General features: G+C 37.6%; 1 protein-coding gene across 2 annotated transcripts in view; it reads left to right on the forward strand.

The window, feature by feature from the left end:
• Window positions 1-25,213, forward strand: part of MEMO1 (mediator of cell motility 1) — a 136,891-nt gene that overhangs the window by 39,005 nt on the left and 72,673 nt on the right. For both annotated transcript variants that reach the window (XM_047851478.1, XM_047851477.1), the window contains one exon: window positions 21,160-21,241. In XM_047851478.1, the coding sequence (XP_047707434.1) occupies window positions 21,160-21,241 (82 nt within the window). The remainder of the gene's footprint in view (window positions 1-21,159; window positions 21,242-25,213) is intronic.

The raw sequence follows: 25,213 nt of genomic DNA on the forward strand, positions 1-25,213 counted from the left end.
GATTTACCATATTTGATGTCTGTTTGTTCAGCCACCATTTGTTGAAAAGACTCTTCTTAATTTTATTGACTCCTTTCTTTTGTCAAAGATCAGATGACTATATTTCCAGGTGTCTATTTTTGGGCTCTCTATTCTGATCCATTGCTGTATTTGTTTTTTAGCCAATATCATTTTGTCTTGACTACTGTAGCTTTATAGTAAGTCTTAATGTTGGGTAGCAGCAGTTGTCCTCCAACTTTGTTCTCCTTCAATATTATGTTGGCTTTTCTTGGTCTTTTGCCTCTCCATGAAATAAATATTCAGAATGAGTTTGTTGATACCCACAAAGTAACTTGCTGGGCTTTTGATTGGGATGCATTGAATCTGTAGATTAAATTGGGAAGAACTGACATCTTGTTAATGTTGAGTCTTACTATCCATGAACATGGAATATGTTTCCATTCATTTATTTAGTTCTATGGTTTCATTTATCAGAATTTGCAGTTTATTTCATGTAGGTTTTATACAGTTTTGTTAGTTTCATACCCAAGTATGAAACTTTTTTTTTTTTTTTGGTATTAATATAAATGTTACTGTGTTTTCATTTCAAATTCCACTTCTTCATTGCTGGTATATAGAAAAGCAGTTGACTTTTGTATTTTAACCTGTGTTCTGCAACCTTGCTATACTTGCTCATTTATTTCAGGAGTTGTTACTGATTCTTGTGGATTTTTTTACATAGATGATCATGTCATTTGCTTAGATGGACAGTTTTTATTCTTTTTTTTTCCCGATCTGTATACCTTTTCTTTTCTTGTCTTTTCCAGTTTAATGTCAAAGAGCTGGGGTACCTGGGTGGCTCAATTGGTTGAGCGTTGAACTTTGGCTTAGGTCATGCATGATCTTATAGTTCATGACTTCGAGTCCCACGTTAAATTCTGTGCTGATAGTGTGGAGTCTGCTTCCAATTTTCTGTCTCCTTCCCTCTCTGCCCCTCCCATGCTTGGACTCTCTCTCTCAAAAATAAATAAATGTTAAAAAAAAGAGAAAGAAAGAAAGAAAAGATGTGATGAGGAGACCTTTTTGCCTCCTTCCTTATATTATGTCTTTTTAAATCTACACATTCCCTTTCCATCTCACTCTGTTTTTTCTTTTTTTTTTTCCTTGCAATTTTGTTTTGTTGTTGAAGAAACTGGGTCTTTTCTTTTTTAGAGATTCTTGCAGCCTGGATCTTTGTAACTCCATCTCTGGGATGGTGTTCAACATGTTTTTCTGTCACATTTATTTTATAAAAATTGTTAATGAGATCTAGAGCAGCATTGTCTAGTATAAATAAAAAGAAAGCCATAAATTTGAGCCACATATTGATAATTTGAATTCTTTCTGGTATCCACTTTAAAAACATAAAACAGGAGAAATTGGTTATTTATTTATTTGTTTATTTATTTATTTTAATGTTTTCATTTATTTTTGAGACAGAGACAGTGTGAGCAGGGAGGGGCAGAGAGAGAGGGAGACACAGAATCCGAAGTAGGTGCCAGGTTTTCAGCTGTCAGCACAGAGCCCGACGCGAGGCTCGAACTCACAGATTATGAGATCATGACCCGAGCTGAAGTCAGACGCTTAACTGACTGAGCCAGTCAGGCGCCCTGAGAAATTGGTTTTAATATATTTTATTCCACTTACTATATCCAGAATATTATTTCAACATGAAGCCAGCATAACTATTGATGTATTTTACATTTTTTGTACTAAATCTTAGAAATCTGGTGTATATTTTACACATATCACATCTCAATTAGAATTTGCTACAATTGCAAGTGCCTAGTAGCCACATGGGGCTAGTGACTCCTGTAGTGAACAACACAGATTTAGGGACTAGATCAGATTTAGGGTTTTTGTTTTTGTTTTTGTCAGACAGTAGGGAATTGCCTGATTGTCTCTCTTTGGTGATACCGGTAGCCATTCGTGATCACTGTTTAGATCTAATAATTTATTAGGACTTGTGAAGTGGTGACAGTTTTTAATCACTCTATCCTCATTTATTATCTATAATATTTCTCTAAGAGGATATTTCCTGTCCTCAATCTAGTTACTTGAAGGAACAGTTCATTTAGAAAAAGTGGGATAAGTAATGCTTGATCCTTTTCCTTTATTTACCAGTTATCAAAATAATGAATTGGTTCCTTAGCATTAGGATAAAAGGTACCTTTGGATACAGGTGACCAGCAAAAAAAAATTTTTCAAGTGTCATTGTGAACTCATAGACTTAAAAGATACTCAATTTGTCCCATCTTTAGTCAGTTGGAGTCTCTTTAAGCTGACTCTTGCGTCCTCTAGACATGGCCCTAATAGTCGGTGATAACTTTCTTGCATTGTGGTGTATTAGTCTGTATTATCTAGAAAAACATAACCAAAAGGATATATGCATATATATAGAAAGAGATTTATTATAATAAATTCGCTTATGAAATTTAGAGGCTCACAAGTTTCAAGATCTGTGTTTAGCATCTGGAGGCCCAGGAGAGCTAGTGGTGTATGTAGTTCCGGTCCAGCTCAAGACTCAGGAAGAGCCAGTGTTTTTTTGGTTTTAGTCTGAAGGAAGGAAGAAAACCAGTGTACCAGCCTGAAGTCTGTCAGGCAGGACGAATTCCATCTTACTTGTGAGGGTGTCAGCTTTTTTGTTCATTCTGGCCTTCAAATGATTGGATAGGGCTCCCCACATCAGGGAGGGCAATTTGCTTTACTTAGTCTACAATTTCAAATGTTAATCTCATTCAGAAACATCCTGACAGACAAACCCAGAATAGTATTTGAACAAATGTCTGGGCATCCTGGCAGTCAAGGAGTCATATAAAATTAACCATCATATCTGGGATAAGATGTTCCAGGCTCATTTTACATTTCCTGCCCCAGATGTAGAATCTGCCATTTTTTCCAAAGAACCTCAGTCTTTACTGTCTTAAAGTCAAAGTGTCAAAGTCTTATAAATAATGCTGGCAATTAATAAATGAACTCTGGTGATTCTTTTGATGATGAAAACACATTAAGATTCATAAATTTAAAAGCTTTATGTTAAAAGGCTTTGTTGTAGGATTTTTATCAAGGTGTAATTTTTTTGGGCACCTGGGTGGCTCAATCTGTTGGGTGTCTGACTTGATTTCAGCTCATGTCATGATCCCAGGGTTGTGGGATCAAGCCCTGTGTCTAGCTCCACGCTGAGCTTGGAACCTGCTTGGGATTTTCTGTCCCTCTCCCTCTGTCCCTCTTCCCTGCTCATGCTCATTCTCTCTCACAAAATAAATAAATAAACATTAAAAAAAAGTTGTAATTTCTTTTTTTTTTATTTTTATAAATTTTTTTTTTAAAGTTTATTTATTTTTGGGACAGAGAGAGACAGAGCATGAACGGGGCAGGGGCAGAGAGAGAGGGAGACACAGAATCGGAAACAGGCTCCAGGCTCTGAGCAGTCAGCCCAGAGCCTGACGCGGGGCTCGAACTCACGGACAGCGAGATCGTGACCTGGCTGAAGTCGGACGCTTAACCGACTGCGCCATCCAGGCGCCCCAAAAGTTGTAATTTCTTAAGCATCATTAAATTGTCTTATATATTTCTTTTGGTGTATTTCTTTTCTTACTTTTGGGAATGAGGTCTTGGTATCTGCTCTGTCTCTCCTATGTTGATCTTTTTCTTTCTTTCTCTCTCTCTCTCTCTCTCTCTCTCTCTCTCTCTCTTTTTTTTTTTTTTTTTGTGAGCTATACACCCAATGTAGGGCTTAAACTCATGACCCTGAGATCAAGAGTTGCATTCTCTGCTGACTGAGCCAGACAGGTACCCCCTATGTTGATCTTTTTTAAGTTTCTGATAGAACACTCAAGAAGAGCATAGAATGAAAGCTGATAACCTAGAGCTATACCTAGTAAAATGTATACAAGTGATTGGTAAGTATCTTTAAGCATGAATCTAAATAATTCTACCTCTTAGTATATTATAATAACCTAGAATTATAGACATAATTGAGTTTACCCTCTTCATTTTATAGAAAAGGAAACTGAAACCTAGATCTGTGGAAATGTTAGTACTTTAACCTGGATCACTTGCTTCTTAGAGTAGGTACTGTGCTGAGTAGGACAGCTTCACAGCTCAGAGACAGACCAGCGTGGCCAAGAATCTTGGCATTGCCCTTTACTGGCTATATGAACTTGAGGAAACTCTGGTGTTCTTGTTTGTTTGTAAGCTAAAAATAATAGTGACTGTGTCATAGGATTGCTATGACAGTTAACCAAGAATAACATTTTAAGGAACCCAGTACTGTGCCTGTCACATTGTAGGTACACTAAATTCTGGCTGTTCCTCTACTCCCATTTTGTAGTTCTTTCTGCCTTATTACCTCCTTTTGAATTAAACATCAAGTATATCTAAAGTAGCTGAAAACAGTGTTTTTGTTGTATTTTTTTTTACAGTGTTTGTAGTTTATTTAATAGATTTTTTTCTTTAGTAGAATAAAAAAAGTTTATTCTGGCCTTCTGAATTTTTCTGGATGACAGTTACTGAAGTTCATGTTGAGAAGATTTTACTTTTCATTTGGAAGTACTTATCCAAAACAACTTTTGTTGTTATACCCCCATTTATCATAATTATTGAATATTAAACACAAATGTTTTAAATAATACTTTGTGTCATTCAGGTAGAATGTGATCATGTTCATGCTTGTATTCTGCTGCAGCAAACAGGACAGTTCAGAATGACTATAATTAATAGGTGTTTAAGAGTTGCTTTGATGTCCTTAGATGAAAGCTTTGCTACCATTACCAAATGCTAGTATTTTAAATTATCACTCTCCTTTTTAACATGAACTATTGATGGGGCGCCGGGCTGGCTGGGTCAGTGGAGCATGTGACTCTTGATCTTGGGGTTGTGAGTTCCAGCCCCACGTTGGGTGTAGAGATTACTTACAAATAAAATCTTTAAGGGACGCCTGGGTGGCTCAATTGGTTAAGTATGTGAATCTTGATTTTGAGGTCATGATCTCATGGTTCATGAGTTCAAGCTCTATGTAGGGCTTTGTGCTGGCAGCCTGGAGCTTGCTTGGGATTCTTTGTCTCCCTCTCTCTCTACCCCTCCCCCGTTTGTTATCTCTTTCTGTCAAAAATAAACATTAAAAAAAATCTTAAAAAACTAGTATGAACTATTGGCTTGAGTTCTATAGAACCATGTACAGGATTGTTAATGTCTAATACATGTTTAATTTGAATGTGTAGAGAAAAATCTTAGAAACTATCTTCCAAAAAATGCCCTCTCATTCATGTTGGTTGCCATCTATTCCAAAAGCATGCTTAAAAAAATGTTGACTTTCCCATGACAGCAAAGATAACTTACTTTGTTGGGAGGTTTAAACATATGATTGCTAATGCCTAAGGTTCTATTTCATAAAGTGAGTGAATTGATGTATTTGAGGTGTTGGAGATTTCAGATTGGGAGACATAGAGACCTTTTTTTTTTTTTTTTTTTTAAGGCAATGATAGCTGCTTTCAGCTGTTCTTGGAGCGGTTTTCATTTGCCGTCTCCATTTTCTTGTAACTTCTCTGGTCTTTCACTACTTGTAATTTAATGTTTACCCCCAAATACTGAAAACTAATTGCCCTAGGGTTACTGATTTCTCATACTCACCAAATACATTGACTAGCATTTTCTCTGTTCTCATTGTGCTCATTCATTACAGTGCATCAAATTCTGTTTACATCGAAAATTTTAACTCTTTGCTTTCACTGTACTGTATTTTCCCTCTGTGTCTTGAGCTGCACCCCATTTTTCTTTCTCCCTGGCTCAACTTCTTACTTGCATGCTCAAGTGTCTGTATCCAAAGACTTATGTTTTTAGCAGTTGTGCTGTCATCAGTAGTTTGTGCATATTAAGATTGCTCAGCCATTCTCATCTTTCACCACTAATTAAATGGCTCTGAAATATACGTTTCTGTCATTCATGCTTTTTTTTGCACTTAAGGCTCTTACTCTTTACCAGCTAGACATCTTACCTAGTTGTCTTTCTGCCTCCTAAAACTTTCAGTGTGTCCAAGTCAAAGTCTTCATCTTAGAAAAGACTTCGTGGTCTTCCTTAATTGTCATTGGTATTGGTACTCTTGTTTTTCCTGTCCCCAACATAGTCATCATTGGCTCACTCACCCCCTCCAATTTATTTTGATACAGAGGTCTACCAATTCTGATTTTGGGAAATGCTGGCTTATAGAGCTAAGGTTGGTTGAGTGGTTGTCTGTTTGTCTGTCTGTCTGTCTATCTATCTATCTAATTGGCCTAAGTGCAGAGGGGGTTTGGGAAGGAGTTTTTATTTCTTTAGTTGAATTTTTCCGGTGGCTGTGGTTTAAAAGAAGGTGCCAGTGGTATTGTCTAAGACCTCTTAAAGGTACAAGTTCTTGAGCATGGCTGAGGCTTTCAAAACTTTTATGGTATGATCTTCTGGGAATGGGGAGAGGACGCACCTGCATTTAAACCCAAATATTCTTCAATCTGGGAAGCTTTTACCTTAATACATTTGCTTTAGTGATAGTTCAGTGAAAATAATCCAAAGGGGTATGGAAAGGTTTGGTAGAGTGGATGCACACATACAGCTCACTTTCCATGTTTAACCACAGCCCTTAGTTTTCAAAGTTAGTTTTCCTCCTAAATTACCCATCTGTGAACTCCTTGGAAAGCCTTTTATCTTTGTGGCCATTATGCCTGACTACCTTTCCTTTTCGTGTGTATCTGATACCTGACATGCCCATCTCTTAGTGCATATTAGGTGTGTTTTCTTGGCTAGTTAGCAAGGAAGAACTTGCTGAGATTCTTTTTGTTTACATCTTATGGTTGCAAAATCAGAAACATAATTCTAGACGGATGAGCTGGCACATGCACTACCAATGCTTACTGAAAAAACAGGCCTCAAACATGCCACAACAAAAGCACAAAAACAAAAATTGCATTAGATTATAGTTAATTACTTCAAAAAGCAACTTGACTTCTCTACATTGTCTGGTAAATGATGGCTGAAAGAGTTAGAGTGGAGAATAACTCAAATCTCTTGCAGGACAAGTGAGAAAAACAACCAACCAACCTGAAACTATTATGTTTTATATATTACATGAAGGAAGATACTAATAAGGTGTTTAATGTCCTCTTTTCTTGTCTGGAATGCTTTCAAAAAATTTTTTAAAGTTTATTTATTTTGAGAGAGAGCGAGAACACGAGCAGGGGAAGGACAGAGAGAGATAGGGGGAGAGAGAGAGAGAGAGAGAGAGAGAGAGAGAGAGGGAATCCCAAGCAGGCTCTACACTGCCAGCGCAGAACCTGATGTAGGGCACGAACTCATGAACATGAGATCATGACCTGAGCAGAAACCAAGAGTTGGACTCCTAACCGACTGAGCCACCCAGGTCCTCCTAGAATGTTTTCTTGCTCTCTGTTTATACCTTTCAGAAATAGGGTAGGGAAGTGAAATAAGAAGGGGAAATCCCCTTTTGCTAGTGGGGGAAATCTTGTCAAATTGGTCCATGTGTATGTATCCTAATACTTTAATGTATCTTTTCTTGGTCAATGGCAATTTTTAGCAGTGGGTTTTATTTAACTTAGATTATTAATATAGGTATTGTCTTAAGTCTAACAATGGTTTGTTAGTTGGGTTTAGCGTTTAGAGGCTTTTTTCCCCATGTCAATAAACAGATGTCTGCAGCATCTTTTTTTTTTTTTTTTCTTTTTTAATGCCTGGCTCCAACCTATTATCTTGAGACAAAGAATTGCATGCTCCACTGACTGACCCAGCCAGGCGTCCCATGCAGCATCATTTTACAAAAATTATTTTTAATTCAGGAGTTCCTGGGTGGATCAGTCAAGCGTCTAACTCTTGATTTCAGCTCAGGTCATGATCTCATGGTTCATGAGTTTGAGCCCCACGTTGGGTTCTGTGCTGACAGGTGGAGCCTGCTTGGGATTCTCTGTCTCCCTATCTCTCTTCCCTTCTCCTGCTCATGCTTTCTTTCCCTCTCTCAAAATAAATAAACATTAAAAAAAAAAGAGGGGCACTGTGTGGCTCATCCAGTTAAGTGTCTGACTTTGGCTTAGGTCATGATCTCGCAGTTCATGAGTTCAAGCCTGGCGTTGGGCTCTGTACTGACAGCTTGGAGCCTGGAGCCTGCTTCGGATTCTGTGCCTCCCTCTGTCTCTGCCTCTCCCCTGCTTGCACTCTGTCTCTCTGTCTCTCTCTCTCAAAAATAAATAAACATTAAAAAAAAAGTATTTAAAAAGTATTATTATTATTTTTTTTTTTAAGAGAGAGAGACACACACAGAATTTGAGCGGGAGAGAGGCAGGGAGAGAGGGAGGCACAGACTCCGAAGCAGGTTCCAGGTTCTGAGCTGTCAGCACAGAGCCGGATGTGGAGCTCGAACCCATGAACGGGGTGATCATGATCTGAGTTGAAGTTGGATGCTTAACTGACTGAGCCACACAAGTGCCCCTAAAAAATTATTTTTAATTGACATGTGGTTGACATAAAATATTAGCTTCAGGTATAGAATATACTGATTCAACTCTTATATACTTTACAAAATGTTCACCACGATAAGTGTATTATAGTAATGTTGACTATATTCCCTATGCTGCATTTTTCATCCTTGAGACTTATTTATTTATAACTGGAAGTTTGTACCTCTAATACCTTTCACCCATTCCACCTATCCCTCCACTCCTCTCCCCTTTGGCAACACCAGTTTGTTCCCAATATTTATGAGTCTATTTCTCTCTTTCTTCTCTTTCTTTTTTATTTTTATTTTTTTAGCTTTTATTCACTTTTTGAGAGACTGAGACAGAGTGTGATCAGGGCAGGAGCAGAGAGAGAGGGAGACAGAGAATCCAAAGCAGGCTCCAGGCTCTGAGCTGTCAGCACAGAGCCCTATACAGGGCTCGAACTCAGGAACAGTGAGATCATCACCTGAGCTGAAGTCGGACGCTTAACTGACTCAGCCACCCAGACGCCCCTTTCTTTCTTTTTTTAAGAAGTTTATTTATTTAAGAGAGAGAGAATGCATGCAAGTGAGTGGAAGAGGGGCAGAGAGAGAAGGAGGGGGAGAGAGAATCTCAAGCACATGGAGCCCATTGCAGGGCTCAGTCTCATGAACCATGAGATCATGACCTGAGCCTAAATCAAAAGTTGGGTGCTTAACTGACTGAGCCACCCAGGTGCTCAGTCTGTTCCTCTTGGGTCTGTTTCTAGCCACCCAGTCTGTTTCTCTTTTGTTGTTGCTGCCTGTTCATTCATTTGCTTTGTTTTTTAGATTCTGGATATAAGGGAAATGATAAAGGTGTTTGTCTTTCTCTGGAGTATTTCACTTCCCATAATACCCTGTAGGTCTATCGTGTTGTCATGAATGGCAAGATTTCATTCTTTTTTTTTTTTTTTTTTTTTTAATGGAGCATTATTCCATTCTGTATACATACCACATCTTCTTTATTCAGTAATTCATGGAACTTAGGTTGCTTCCGTATCTTGGTGCAGCATCATTGTTTATAACTTCATGTTATTATGTTATATGAATGCACCATCTTTTTTTGTACTCAGTTTTTGGATAGGTGGTACATGTACATAGTACAAAATGTGAAAGATACAAAAAAACTACCCAGTGAGAAGTATAATTTCGCTCTACTCTTAGTCAGGATGCAGTTACTTTTATCCACTTATTTCATGTTCGTCCAGAAATATTTTACATAATCACATATGTGCACATACAAAATGACAACATATTATACCTTCTGTTCTGTACAGTGCTTTTCTTTTTCTTCTGAATTAAGACATCTCCCATAGGGGTTCATAAAAATTTGCATCACTGGTTAACATTTGTTTAGTCTTCTACTTCATGGATTCACTATAATTTATTTAATCAGGCATTTCTTTTGTTTGGTTGGGTTTTTTTGGTGGACGCTTAGATTGTTTCAGATCTATTGTTCTATCAGTTCACAAATAGGCAGTCATATTACACGTTTCATTTGATGTAGTCCACTGGGCCCGATCTACTTTTTCTGGTTAAAGTCTGTAAGTGAAAGCTCTTAGAGAAGAAGATCTGTATTACACAGAATAAGGTGAGAATGTGGTCATGTCTATAAATCGGTTTTGGGGTGGAAATATGTGAAAAGTGAAAATTCTGACTTTTCCTTTTAAACTTTTTCCTTTTTCTTTTTTCTTTCTTTCTTTCTTTCTTTCTTTTCTTTTCTTTTCTTTTCTTTTCTTTTCTTTTTTTTTTTGGTGAAGGAAGTGTTACCTTGTGTGGGAAGTGTTACCTTAGTCCTGATTCTGTCCAATAAGGCAGACTTGTTTTATTTTTCTACAGATTATGTTTTTGGATTTGCTATCAAAGTATCCAGATTCACTAGTATCAATCAACTGACTGGTTATAACCCAAAGAAACATTAGAAAAAGGAAGAAAAACACACTAGTTGCAATTGGAAGAAAATGATTCTTGGTTAGATACCCATTAAGTATTATGGACCCAATTTTAAGCATTTCTATCATTTTAGGTGGTTGCCTTTTATGATTCAGGTTCATATTTCCTCAGTAGAATACCTGACTCTGTGTTAGAGGATAAACATGGTATATCTTCTTGAAGCCTCCATTTAAATTGCAAATAGGAGTATGGGAGTTTTGAGATTACAAATAGTTACTCCTATTACTATGGTAACACAAATATAAATGTCATGAATTTTTGGACTAAAACAGAAGATTTAAGAGGGAATTTGAATTTGTGTATCACCTAGTTTCTAAGAATCTGAGTTGACTTTGTCATCAAGGTTATTTGAGAGCAAAAGCTGGAGAGGCAGTGATCCTAATGGGAGGCTAAAAACATCATTAAAAATAAACTATTGTAAATTTTAAGAAACAATGAAAGTTACAGCTTTAAAGTAGTTTGGAGGTAAAAGTTCATCCATTTATATTTTGCTAATTTAAAGATTATGTGATTTTTTTTTTTTTATGGTAATGAAAAAATCTCAGTTGTAAACCTTCCAAGAGCCTGTTGCCACATTCATTCATATAGCATGGGCAAATAAACTCATGTATGGCAGTGGGCCTAACATTTTAATGTGTATAGGAGTCCCCTGGAGAGCTTGTTAAAATCTTGTTTAAAAAAATGTCTTCATCCCCTGAGATTGCAATGATAATGGCTTTGTGATGCTCTGTGGTAAGACCTAGAGATCTCTTTCTTAGGTAAACACATCAGATGATTCCGGTCAGTAGACCACTTTTTTTTTTTTTTTTTTTTTTAATTTTTTTTTTTCAACATTTTTAATTTATTTTTGGGACAGAGAGAGACAAAGCATGAACGGGGGAGGGGCAGAGAGAGAGGGAGACACAGAATCGGAAACAGGCTCCAGGCTCTGAGCCATCAGCCCAGAGCCTGACGCGGGGCTCGAACTCACGGACCGCGAGATCGTGACCTGGCTGAAGTCGGACGCTTAACCGACTGCGCCACCCAGGCGCCCCAGTAGACCACTTTTTGACTATTGAAGGAGAAACCCCATTAGTTAGAAAATTTAATGGTAGGAGCATGTCAAAATCTTCAGGATGGTGATTTAAAACAGCAGCATGATGCAGCATAATACGCTTGATTTTGAATTGAACTTGTCTTCTGTAAAGGCCTATAGATAGTAGTTGTTTGCTGAACATTGGTAATGGGAAACTTGTGACTGGCAAGAATCACATTGCTGTTCTACCATCCAAGCAGAAATAAGTATCTTAGAAGTCCAAATACATTTTGCTTAGAAGTTAACTAACATTTCTTTGGTTAAAGAAATAGAATATTTGGGGCGCCTGGGTGGCGCAGTCGGTTGAGCATCCGACTTCAGCCAGGTCCCGATCTCGCCGTCTGTGAGTTCGAGCCCTGCGTCGGGCTCTGGGCTGATGGCTCAGAGCCTGGAGCCTGTTTCCGATTCTGTGTCTCCCTCTCTCTCTCTGCCCCTCCCACGTTCATGCTCTGTCTCTCTCTGTCCCAAAAATAAAATAAAAACGTGGAAAAAAAAAATTAAAAAAAAAAAAAGAAATAGAATATTTAATTTAATTTGAAATGCCAAATATAAGGGCATTAGATTTTAATTTTTATCAAATGGGGGCATGAATTAAATTACTTTATCTTTCAAAATATTACTTTGAAGGGAATGGTGAGGTTTTGGTGAAATAGGCATTGTCATACATAATTATGAACGGATGCAATTTTGGGTCACATTTTGTTTTAAGTTTATTTTTTTTTTTAACTTTTTTTTTCAATGTTTACTTATTTTTGGGACAGAGAGAGACAGAGCATGAACGGGGGAGGGGCAGAGAGAGAGGGAGACACAGAATCGGAAACAGGCTCCAGGCTCTGAGCCATCAGCCCAGAGCCCGACGCGGGGCTCGAACTCACAGACCGCGAGATCGTAACCTGGCTGAAGTCGGACGCTTAACCGACTGCGCCACCCAGGCGCCCCTGTTTTAAGTTTATTTTGAGAGAGAGAGCAAGAGTGAGAGCGTCTGTGTGAGCGTGGGAGGGGTAGAGAGAGGGAGTGAGAGAATCTCAAGCAGGCTCTGTGCTGTCAGCGCTGGTCCCGCTGTGGGTTTTGATACCATGAACTGTGAGATCATGACTTGAGCTGAAATCAAGAGTTGGATACACAACTGACCGTGCCACCTAAGTGCCCTCATTTGTTAGGGATAGGGAATTTGTTTATAAACGGAGAATGGGAGTAGGAATAGACAACGCAAATTCATAGACTGTTAAAGAGATTACTGCTAAACCTATTTTCAGATGACAGTTTTCTGTGTGACTTGGAGGGAGAAATACACTGTTATCTTCCAAATTTGCAACCTTTTTAGATATGAAATGCCAATGGAATTGGTATTAACTGTGAAAATTGTGAGAAACTGTATATGAGTGGGTAGAAGAGTGGGACATAATTTCCGGTTGGCCAAATATAAGAGTTGGTTGGTACACACTAAACATTTATTTGAATGATTAATTGCTCTAATGCAATTGTATTCTGAATTACAGAGTTTTAAAAATGTGAGTAAATTCTTAAAATGTTTAAATAAATTGGTGGATAATAAGGAATCCAAGATATTTGGATTTGGCCTAAACTTTAAGGTTTTTATTAAAGAGAATAATCATTGTTCTTCACAGCAAAGGTTTCTTTTGGGTTGATATAGTAATGCTCTGGATAGTTTTAGGTTAGATTCAGTGTGGCAATGCCTGTGGTCCCAAGAGCATATTATTTTCTATGTGATTAGTCCTGTCATAGATACATAAAAACAAATAGTATCTCTTTAGATGTATCTAAAAATAAGATACTAAGTTTTGTAAATAGCATAACAATAAATTTTAGGTATGTGGTTACAATACAGCATCAATAATGAGAGAAAGGATTTAGGGAGAACTGCTGAAAGTTTACTTAAAATTAAATGAGATTATTATAGTTGGTAAGGCTTCTCAAAACACTTTTCATTGTAGTGAGAAGCAGTGGTCCCAAATGTTGGTCTTTGATGAATATAATTTTTGCTGTTCTGCACTGATAAAAGGAAAAAATCAGAACATTGTAGTGAGTGTAGTTTTTATAGTGCCTACTGTATTTCATCAATTTTAAGATGTATATATTCCCACATTTTAACATTTCTGAAATTGATATGTTTTATAATCAATGGCACCTTGACATTATTGTTGGTTGTGAAATAGTTGCCACTGTCTACATATATGTGAACTCAAGAATTCATTCTGCTTCTATGACTGGACACCTGTGACCCCTTGATGTTTTAGTTAACATAGCATTTAAGGACCATTTGTGGAAGAGATTACCATTCCTGGGTTGTCTTCTGAAACCTTTCATTAGTTACATTTTCTGGTGACACTTTTCATAAGATCAAGAAATGTATGGCATGGGAACTTGGACAGTTTGTGTCAGTTTTTTGGACACGAGTCCCAGAGACAATAGAAGAACGCTTTTACAAGAAATATTTTAAGGCACCTGGGTGGCTCAGTTGGTTGAGCTTTGGACTCTTGATTTTGGCTCAGGTCATGATTCAAGGGCTGTGGGATCGAGCCCCATGTCGGGCTCAGAGCTGAGCATGGAGCCTTCTTGAGATTCATTCTCTCTCTCCCTCTCTCTTCCCCTCCTTCCCTCCCCCCTCCCTCTCTCTCCCTGCTTCTTTCCCCTGTTCATGCTTGCTCTCTCTTAAAAAAAAAAAAAAGATAAAAAAAAAATATTGCATCACTAATTCCATAAATGGTACAGAGGATGATTTTATGGAAAAACAAAGATTACCAGTGACTGTGAGTTAAAAAGCAATTTAGATATCAGATTGTGAATTTGAAGACGTTAAGAATATTTTGAGGGGTGCTTGGGTGGCTCAGTGGGTTGAGTGACCAACTCTTGATTTTGGCTCAAGTCATTATCTCATGGGTTTGTGAGATCTAGACCCCCCCTTCGGGCTCTGTACTGACTGCATGGAGGCCAAAATCAAGAGTCTGATGTCCAGCTGACTGAGCCACCAGGTGCTCCTATTTTGCTTTTTAAAATATAAACATGAATGTTTCTGATAATTCATATCTCGGTAAGTTTTAAAAAACTTTCTTAGTAAATAAATTCTAAGTGATGAGACGCCATGTGTCCTAGTCTAATTGGGAGTATTTTTGTCTTTCTTAGTGGTACATAATGGTGCACTTTAACACTGATGCACTTTAATACTGGGTTAAGTTAAAAAGTTAAAAATTTTGACAGTATCATATATTTGTAAGGATGAAGAGAAATGCAAATTGTTGAGCTTTGCTGATGTTGGAGAAATATAATTTAAGCCAAAGTCTCTATTTTAAATGATGCACTTTAACACTGGGATTCTCTTTCTTTAACACATTCAACGAAATGTGGTTAATTTATTCAGTTTAAAGGACTGAGATTATCTTACTTTGTACTCATCTTACTTTTTGGTGTTATTTATTTTATGAAGTCATGGTGATCGTAGATAAATGGCTGATATGTTTTAAGTGTCCTTTCTTGCTAAAATAAAAATTAGTGTGTTGGTTACCCCCATTTTTTTTTTTTTTGAAATTTATTGGCCTTTGAAACTCAGAGATCCAGCAGCCACTGTTATAAAAAGTCTAGCATAAATTCTTATTATTTGTAGATTTTTGATCACAGATTAGTTTTTTACTTTGAAGAGGTTTCACAGAATGATTGCTAACAAAATCTGACAGCATACTTGTGTTTGGATTTGTATTTTTTGCTTCTGCTTTGTCTCGTGTTACTTTGCCTTAACCAGTCCTGTGGAATTAAGTTTACTGTGTCAATGGGCAGGTACCACTTAAAAATTAATGGTAAAAAAATTGTGGCAGTTGGTCATTCTTGATATATATGAGATACTTTGAGCAACTCTAGAAGTCTCTTCTTTTAACCAAAAGTGTCTCCTTTACTAGATTGTCCTGGTGTCTGAAGTTTTTGTCTTTGAGCCATTCTTTGGATTTAAGACACCGACAGAGGCTCCATGGAGGCAGGCATCGCATCTGTCCTTTTAATGCTGTAACTGCATCATCCATTTCACTTCTTGGCACATAAATAGGTGTTCCATAAATATTTATTCAATTAATAAATGACGGCAAAGTTATTTGTGACGTTAGAACATTATTGGTCATAACGAACCCTCTGATGTGTTAATTTATTCAGTAGAAAAAGAGAAGAGCTTACAGAACACATGAGTTTTGTTCAGAGTAGGAGACCACTGAAAGTTTTTATTTGCAAAGAAAAATATCTTATTCTTCAGCAGGCCAAACAGATAGAAAAGTATAGAAAACCAATTTGGCTTACTCAATTACATATCTTAGAATTGTGTCAGTTGCATAGGAAGAGCAGGATTGGTTTTGTGTGTGTGTGCGTGTGTGTGTGTGTGTGTGTGTGTGTGTGTGTGTGTGTGTAGTATCTCTTTAGTTTTGTCACCATGAGAATAAACTTGCTTGTGAACTTGTTTAACTCAAGAAGGATAAAAACAGAAGTGTTAATAAGTTACATTATAGTAAATACAGCCCATTATTTATTGTCTGTTTCTAAGGAAATACCTGAGCATCGATCCTTTGGGAGCCTACTTTTAGTATCTTATCCTAAGAAGTAAATACCCATTTATCCCTTTTAGGGCAAGATCACACAGCCATTAAATAGTTTTACTAGGATTTAATAGTACTTTTGATTTTCCTACTCATTAGTGTGCCTTCAAATCCAGTGGTATTTGAAAAATAAAGCAATAGTTCATCATCATCTTGTATTAAGTAAGGATACCTTATGGCCAAGTATCAGTTAGCCTCTCTGGAAGAATTCATTTTTTTACTTGACACTTTGTAGATCAACAATTAAGCAACCATATGTAATAAATAGATATGCTCAGTTATCTTATTTAAAGATAGTTAAGAAACTTGGAGTTTAGCTTTTACCTTAGGATCCTTCTGAGGAAATTGGTGTTTTAATAAAAAGACTGCTAAGAGAGCTTGATTTAGAGCTTAAAATCAGTGAAGTTGATGGCAGTAGAGTGCCTAAATTGGGAGATAATATGTTCTTTGCTTTTATCCATTATTCATTTTCTGTTTTATAAACTTTCTATAATGTGGAAATATTTAGAGCACTATTTTTTAAGTTAGTATGAAATTTGTTAGGTAGCTAAAAATTTACTTTGAAAATCTGAACTATTTTTCCTTCAGTTAATGAGATTATGTAATATAATTTTTTTGGGGTAATTGTCCTTAAATTTAAGTTTTTAGGGGTGCCTGGGAGGCTCAGTCGGTTAAGCATGTGTCTTTGGCTCGGGTCATGATCTCATGGTTTGTGAGTTCAAGTCCTGCTTTGGGCTCTGCACTGATAGTGCAGAGCCTGCTTGGGATTCTCTTTCTCTCCCCCTGTCTCTGTCTCTTCCCCACTTGCTCTCACTCTCTCAAAATAAATAAATAAACTTTAAAAAAGTTAAAATTTTAAAACAAACCACAATATTTGCTGAAATCAGAACTTTTTTCTACTTTGGTATTTTACTAATGGGGCTGTTCATTATAAACTCTTTTATGTGTATAGTCCTAAATATATATACAGAGGGATATCCAAATCAGTAGATGTTTAGTCTGAGTGGATATCAGGGAAATACAAATAAGATTTAATAAAGGGATACTATTATATACCCATAATTTGCCAAAAAGTTAAAAATTTTGACAGTATCATATATTTGTAAGGATGAAGAGAAATGCAAATTGTTGAGCATTCCTGATGTTGGAGAAATATAATTTAAGCCAAAGCCTCTATTTCAGAAAAACCTCTCTTCAGAGGTAGAAGAGAAAGAAATTTTTTTTTTTCTTGAGTAAGCATTGAGCCAGAATGTGAAGCACATTACAGGCAATCTGCTAAAAGAGTGCAAAGATCTAAGGAGAGCTCACGCTTTTCTATAGCCAAGCAGATACAACTCATTACATACATGCTGTCAAGATAAATTGTAAGTAGTGCTCAAGTAAGAGAACTTGATAGCAGCATTTCTCACATGTGGCTTATCCTAAATCTCTTGGTAATTGGGGTGACCATATGTATTTGTTAATTGGCTAAAAATAAACTTGAATCTTTTGCAACTTGGAGGTAGGTGGCTGGCTACGTAGTGCTCATGTCTTCCCACAGAAACTGGCAGAAAGAGGGTGCTCTCTCCTTTGGTGCAAATAACATTACAAAGAAGTGGTTATTAGGTCCTTAAGATAGTCCTGGGGTGCTGGTTAGAATCTTGCTTATTTATTTATTTGTTTGTTTTTTCATTACATAGTTATTTACTTATTTAATTTTTTAAAAAGTAAGTTCTACATCCAACATGGAGCTTGAACTCATGACCCTGAGGTCAAAAGTCTCATGATCTACTGACTGAGCCCCAGCTGGGGTGCGTGGAGGGGATAGAAGTTTATTTAGCTTTTAAAATGATTTACATATACATATATTTCAAAGGGATAAAGAAAGAATTTACAATTACAAGCTTTCTAGAGAAAGTGCTCTAAGAAAAATGTGTGGGGTATCTCTTCCCTGTTTGATTTTATGTAGTTAATTTATTTTTAAAGCTTATTTATTTGTTTTGAGAGAGAGCATGCAAATGTGGGGAAGGGGCAGAGAGAGGGAAGAGAGAGAATTCCAAGCAGGGTCCACACTAACAGTGTGGAGCCTGATGCGGGGTTCTAACTTATACACTGTGATATCATGACCTGAACAGAAAGCAAGAGTTGGATGCTTAACCAGATGACCCATATTGTATTATATTGTATTATATTGTATTATATTGTATTATATTGTATTATATTGTATTATACTATATTATATTATATTATATTATATTATATTATATTATATATTATATATTATATTATATTATATCATATTATATTATATTATATTATAAGCAGGCTCCACACCTAACGTGGGGCTCCAACTCACGACCCCGAGATCAAAAGTCACATGTTCCACTGACTGAGCCAGCCAGGTGTCCCTCTCTTCCCTTAGTTTTAACAGGGAGAGTTAAAGCTCTCATTTTTTATGCCCTTACACTGATGGGTAAATTGATCTGGCCACTTTAGTGGGCAATTTAGTTTGCAACGTTCTGGCAGAGTTGAAGATGTGCCTACTCTATGATCCAGTACTTTTGTTTCTAGTTAAATCCCAGAGAAACTCTTAATACATGTTTATAAGAGACTTGTAACATTGAGTATTAACAGTGAAGCTGTGGAAACAACCAAATGTCTGTGAAGAGAATGAATAGGTAAATTTTGGTATGTTCACACAATACTAACAGTATTGAGAGTGAGTGAATTAGAGCTACAAAATCAACATGAATAACTTACAATGTTGAGTGACTAACTCAAATTATAAAAGAATATGCGCAATATATTTATTTAATATTTTAAAACATGTAGAACAATAGCTGTGCAGAGAAATGCATAGTTTTATAGGTATATATATTAGTAAAACTGTAATGCAATGAAAAACACCAAAATCAGGAAGTAGTTACCTCTAAGGAGGGAAATATATAATGGGCTCAGCAATTTTTTCTGCTGTGTCTGTAATATTTTATTTTTTAATAAAGGAAGATCTTAAGCAAATAAGAATGTTATATTTGGACAGTGGTTACATGGGTGTTTGTTTTATTATTATCTAGATTCTCTTGTAATGTTTAAATATGTTATGATCAAAAGCTTAAAAAAAAGAGAAAAAGGGGGCCAGAGAAATGAGTGGTAGTTGGGGGGAAATCAGTCCGCTTATTTTATATATTTGCATGTTAATGGTAATGATCTAGTAAAAAGGGACCAAGTTAGTGTAGGAAGACTGGGATAGTTACAAAAGAGCAGCGTCCTTGAGAAGAAAAACAATGGTACCCAGTGCAGAAGTAATTTGTTGGCTTTTGATAGGAGTAAGGACCATTTGTTGACACAGGAGAGAAAGCAGAATAAGTGGTCGAAAGGGGAAGGAGTTCTTTTCTGAATTTAGGGTGACTAATGTCCAAGTTTGCCTGAGACTAAGAGGTTTCCCAAGATGCAGAACTTGCATTGCTAAAACTGGGAAAGTCCTGGGTAAACCAGGATGGTTGGCCATCTTCTGATTTTCTTTGACAAATTGAAAAGCATGATCATCTGGGAGTGAGAGGGGGATGAGAGTTCAAGATAAAATGGAAAGCTCTATGAAGTGATTGTCTTAAGGCTGAGAGAGCAAATTCTCTAAGTTAATGTAATATGTTTTCTGAGCTTTCCTAAGGGTCTGCTGAAGTTTATGGGCATAATTTCAAAGTTCATTTGGTTGTATTTCTTTGTTATCTCATTCAGCTATATAGATGAAGGTACTGTGTCAAGTGGAAAGATGGTTTTAACTATGACTTTACTGTGATGGAGGAAGAGAGGTACAAGACTGAAGGCAAAGGCAAGGAAATGATTGTAGTGATGGATCATCAAGTCTCAGGCTGGGTTAAGAGGTGAAGAAGAAAGGAGAGGAAGGATAGTGGGAAAAGTAACTCCATATCTGTTGGGAACGAACAGATTTCTAGAAGTGAACTGGAAAGATAGGATGTGAGGAGAGTGGGATGTTTGAAATTGAGATTTTTTAATAAAAAAAATTTTTTTTTAAATTTTTGAGAGAGAGACATACACAGAGTATGAGCAGGGGAGGGGCAGAGGGAGAGAGAGAGAGAGAGGAGAGAGAGAGAGAGAGAGAGAGAGAGAGAGAGAGGAAGGGAGACACAGAAGCTGAAGCAAGCTCCAGGCTCTGAGTTGTCAGCACAGAGCCCCATGCGGGGCTCAAACTCATGAACCACGAGATCATGACCTGAGCCAAAGTTGGACGCTTAACCAACTGAACCACCCAGGCACCCTGAAATTGAGATTTTTAAAAAATGTATTTTATTTTGTTTTTTACTTAAAAATTTTTTTAAATGCTTATTTTTGAGAGAGAGAGAGAGAGAGAGTGAGAGAGAGCATGAGTACAGATGGGGGAGGGGCAGAGAGACAGGGAGAGAGAGAGAGTCCCATGCAGGCTTCTCACTGACAGTGCAGAGCCTGCCATGGGGCTTGAACTTACAAACCATGAGATCATGACCTGAGCTGAAATCAAGAGTTGGATGCTCAATCAACTGAGTCACCCAGGCAACTGAAATTGAGATTTTTGACATGGCATAGTCATCGGTTATTAATGTGGTCAGCGGAGTAGGGGCTGGAATGGATAGGAGGGAAAGGTATTAGGTGTGGGAGTGATCACTCCATGGATGTGATTTTAGTGACTTAACCAAGTTTTGGCACTCTGAAAACAATCACTTGGGTATTTTCTTTTCATTTGCCAACAGTCTTTTGTTTCTTGTTTTGTTTAAACAGTGCCTCAAATTGTAGATTGAATAGTTCTGGAATGAAGACGGATATAAATAAGTAAATGGATAAAAGCAAATATTGTTTAATCAGTACATGATCTTATCTATGGCTTGCTTAGTAGTTGGTTAACTTTCAAACATTATCATCCAAGCTAATGATCCCACTGCCCATTAAGCTATTTTAGTCCTAAATAGGTTCAGTGAGGGCTTTGTGTCACATATAGTTATATATAGTACATTTCTCTGCTGACTCCAGTTTCCCTCTTTCTCTTTTTATAGGACCGCAGCTGAACGCACAGCTAGAAGGTTGGCTCTCACAAGTACAGTCTACAAAAAGACCTGCTAGAGCCATTATTGCACCGTAAGTTTTAAGGTTCTTTACCTTAAAGACATCTTTACATGTTTCATATGTTAATTATTAATATAGAATGAGTAACTACAAATTGAACTAAATTTTTAAAAAATTAAAAAATAAATGCTATGTTGAGCTGAAGAAATTATATTTAGCCATTTTCATGATTCCTTTGGCTTCCACTTTAACTCAAGGATAAAGGAATTAGCTATTTTCTCAGGTGCAGTAATTTTAAAGTTTATTTTTGGTAATAAAACTGACTTAAAGCTGAGGGTTATTTGCATTACATAAACTTGGTGATTTCAGATTGGTGTAAATGAGTAATCTCGGTTTTAAATATTAAAAAGATCTACTTTTATTCAGCCAACTTTTTCCTTATATTAAAAAAGGTGCGTTAAACAGAATATCATGCAGTATGGAGTAGCAAACAAACCTGTGGGAGGGTTTTTTTGTTTTTTTGTTTTTTGTTTTTTTTTTTTATTGACAGAAAATCTGTGACTATTTTGTCTTTGAATCTCAGAAGGCTTTTTGGAACTACAAGCTAACAAATAAACAGTTAACAGAGTGTCTGTATGTGATAGGAATTCAGTTCATTTTGATTTGGTTTCCAGTGTAACTTTCAAAACACATTTTTTTAAGCACATGTTAACTGTTTCCTGAGAAGAGTAAAGGTTAGTGTTTCTCCCATTTCTTTCACAGCAGTGTCTTTTCTATAACTTCTGTTGCATTAGGTTTGGTGCCCCGATAAATAAAAAATAGTGAAAATAATAATATAGCATCTACTTATTAAACAATATGAGAAATCAGTAAATACACATAAAGAGTCTACATTAATGTCTGGCACATGTAATAAGTACTCCATAAATACTAGGTATTTAATGTGCCAAACATTTTGTTAAATGCTCCATTTGTATGATCTAACTTGATCTCATTTAATAGATATAGGAGGCTGACTGTACCACTTACAAGGAATGTGACATACAAGTTACTAAATCTCTTGTGCCTTTGTCTCATTGGTAAAATTGAAATATTAATAGTACCTCCATAGGGTTTTTGATGATTTTTTTTTCAACGTTTATTTATTTTTGGGACAGAGAGAGACAGAGCATGAACGGGGGAGGGGCAGAGAGAGAGGGAGACACAGAATCGGAAACTGGCTCCAGGCTCTGAGCCATCAGCCCAGAGCCTGACTCGGGGCTCGAACTCCCGGACTGTGAGATCGTGACCTGGTTGAAGTCGGACGCTTAACCGACTGCGCCACCCAGGCGCCCCGGGTTTTTGATGATTAAATCAGTTAATCTTTATAAACTTTTAGCATAACTTAAACTAATAACTTAAACAAATATGTACCTGGCTAAATGCCAGGTGTTCTTAGTGCTGTTTTTTGTTTCGTTAAGATTTTTGGAGAGATTTTATCTTAATCTTTTGTTTGGGGCATATTCCTCTATTTCCTTAATTTGCTTGACTCTCTGTGTTTGTTTCTATGCATGAGGTGCAGTACCCCTCTCTCCCAGTCTTGAAAGAGTGGCCTTGTGTAAGAGATGAACCTTATCTTTCAACCTTACCCTAGCTCTTGGCTGTCTCTGAAACTTTTGTGAATGTCTGAGCAGCCTGATTTATTCTTGATAAGTCCCAGTTGTTGAGAGTGTGCCACGACTTGTCAGTGTTCTGAAAGATCTCACTCAGCCCTTAGTTTCAGTCTGATTAGAAGCCAGACCCTCAGGCAGCAGCTTTTAAAGTATGCATACATAGTCCTGGAGACTGTAAACCCTGTTGGCCTCCAGACCAGGTGACCTAAAGGTGTTCCCTGGGTGACAGTGGCAAAAATCAGGGCTTCAGATGAGTGTACACGCTCCTTTCTGGGAGGTACTGGGGAACTGTAGTGAGACTTAAGGAGAGTGTGAAGATGGTGTCCGCTGGCCTACTTTCCTTGAAAGCACCTCCGTAGCCTCTGGTTGTGTGGCCAACGTGAATGCTGCCCCTCAGGCTGAACCTCTGGGACAAGTAAATAGGCTTGTTTCACAGAAAGACTAGGATATGTTTCAGACTGTTGTCTGCTTGGTGCTCTGGAGGTAGCCTGTCCAGAACTGTCTTTCCAATTGTTATAGCCCAATGGACCCAGAAACGCAAGCCGCCTTGGCCACAGGAAGCAGGTGATCGATCAAGGAGTGTCCCCTGTGTAGACTGCGTGTGCCTGCCGGCTTTAGCAAGGCCACGGGAGAGTGCATGGCTGATGTGTACACATCAGCTTTTTACAGGGCCATAGGAAAGCACGATGCTGGGTCACCCTGCTGGTGCTATCAAGGTAGAGAGAGAGTACAAAAATGGCCTTGTGCCTCTGTTTTTGGAGAGAGTTCCAACAGACTCCTGCCCCTCTGGTAGACACTTTAAGATTAGCCAGTGAATCTTCTTCCCTACAGTCTAGGCACTTTGCAAACTGCTGTTTCTGTGCCAATTTCCAGAGCTACTGAGTCTGCATGTGAGCCCATAAGAGAAGTATCTCAGTTTCTACAGCCCTTCAGGGTCTCCTGGATATGAGCCCTGTTGTTTTTCAAAGCCCGATGTTTTTGGGGTTTGTCTCACTGTTACGCTTCCCAAGGATTGGGGTACCTAATGTGGGGCACAAACCCTTCAGTTCTCAGGGAGAAACTCTGGATTTGTGAGAGTCCTCCTGATTGTGGGTCCCTATGCTAGGGGTCGGGTTTTGATGAGACTGTCCTGTCTCTCCTCCCCATCTTAATGTGGCCCTTTTACCATTTGTTGTGAAGGAACTATTCAGTTAGTTTTCAGATCTTTTTCAGAGGGAATTGTTCCATATGTAGCTGTAGATTTGGTGTGTCCGTGGGAAGTGAGTTCAGGATCTTCCTGTGCTGCCATTTTCGACTACCCTCCTAGAGTTGCATTATGAATAAATTCACATTACTACTTTCATGGTGCTTACCTTTGAGTACTTGGGAAAAGCAGACAATAAATAATTACATGCATACATCAGAGATATTGTGGGTTTGGTTCCAGATCACTGCAATTAAACGAATATCGCAATAAAATGAGACCAATGAATTTATTTGTTTCCCGGTGCATATAAAAGTTATGTTTACACTGTATTCTTTTGAGTGTACAATAGCATTATGTCTAAGAAAACAGTGTATATACCTTAACTAGAAAACATTCTAGGGGCGCCTGGGTGGCTCAGTCAGTTAAGCATCCAACTCTTGATTTTGGCTCAGGTCATGATCTCATGGTTTGTGAGTTTGAGCCCCACATTGGGCTCTATGCTCGCAGTGCAGAGCCTGCTTGGGATTCTGCCTTTCTCTCTCTCTGCCCTCCCTCCCTGCCCCCCCCCCTCAAAATAAATAAATAAACTTAAAAAAAAAAAGAAAAAAATACTACTAAAAAATGTTTACCATTCAGTGAGTTATAATCACTGATCACAGATAACCTTGTAATAACAATAAAAAAGCTTGGATTGCAAGAATTACCAAAATGTGACACAGAGTCATGAAGTGAGCAAATGTTGTTGCAAAAATGGTGCCGATCAACTTGCTTGATGCAGGGTTGCCACAGACTTTATAGTTTGCTTAAAAAAAAAAAAAAAGCAGTATCTGTGAAGCGCAATACAGCAAAGCACAATAAAATGCCTGTATATTCTGTATCAGATGCTAATGGGTGCTAAGAATAATAAAGCTGATCAGAGGATCAAGAGTGTGACAATATGAGTTTGGAGGTGCTAGTTTATATAGAATAGTAAGGAAAGGTCTCCCCAATAAGGTAACTAACACTTGAGCCTAAATAATGCGAGAGAGAAGTTATGCAGATATCCAGGGAAAGGGTTTTCCGGTTGAGGAACAGTGAGTGCAAAGGCTCTGGAGCAGGATATGCTTAGCATATTTTGAGGAAAAGCACGGAGGAAGGTGTAGTTGGAGTGGCATGTACAAAGGGAACAGTAGTGGATGAGACAGGCACCAGGGGCTACATTGTAAG

This window comes from Prionailurus viverrinus, chromosome A3, assembly GCF_022837055.1.
Source record: "Prionailurus viverrinus isolate Anna chromosome A3, UM_Priviv_1.0, whole genome shotgun sequence".
Taxonomy (NCBI): domain Eukaryota; kingdom Metazoa; phylum Chordata; class Mammalia; order Carnivora; family Felidae; genus Prionailurus; species Prionailurus viverrinus.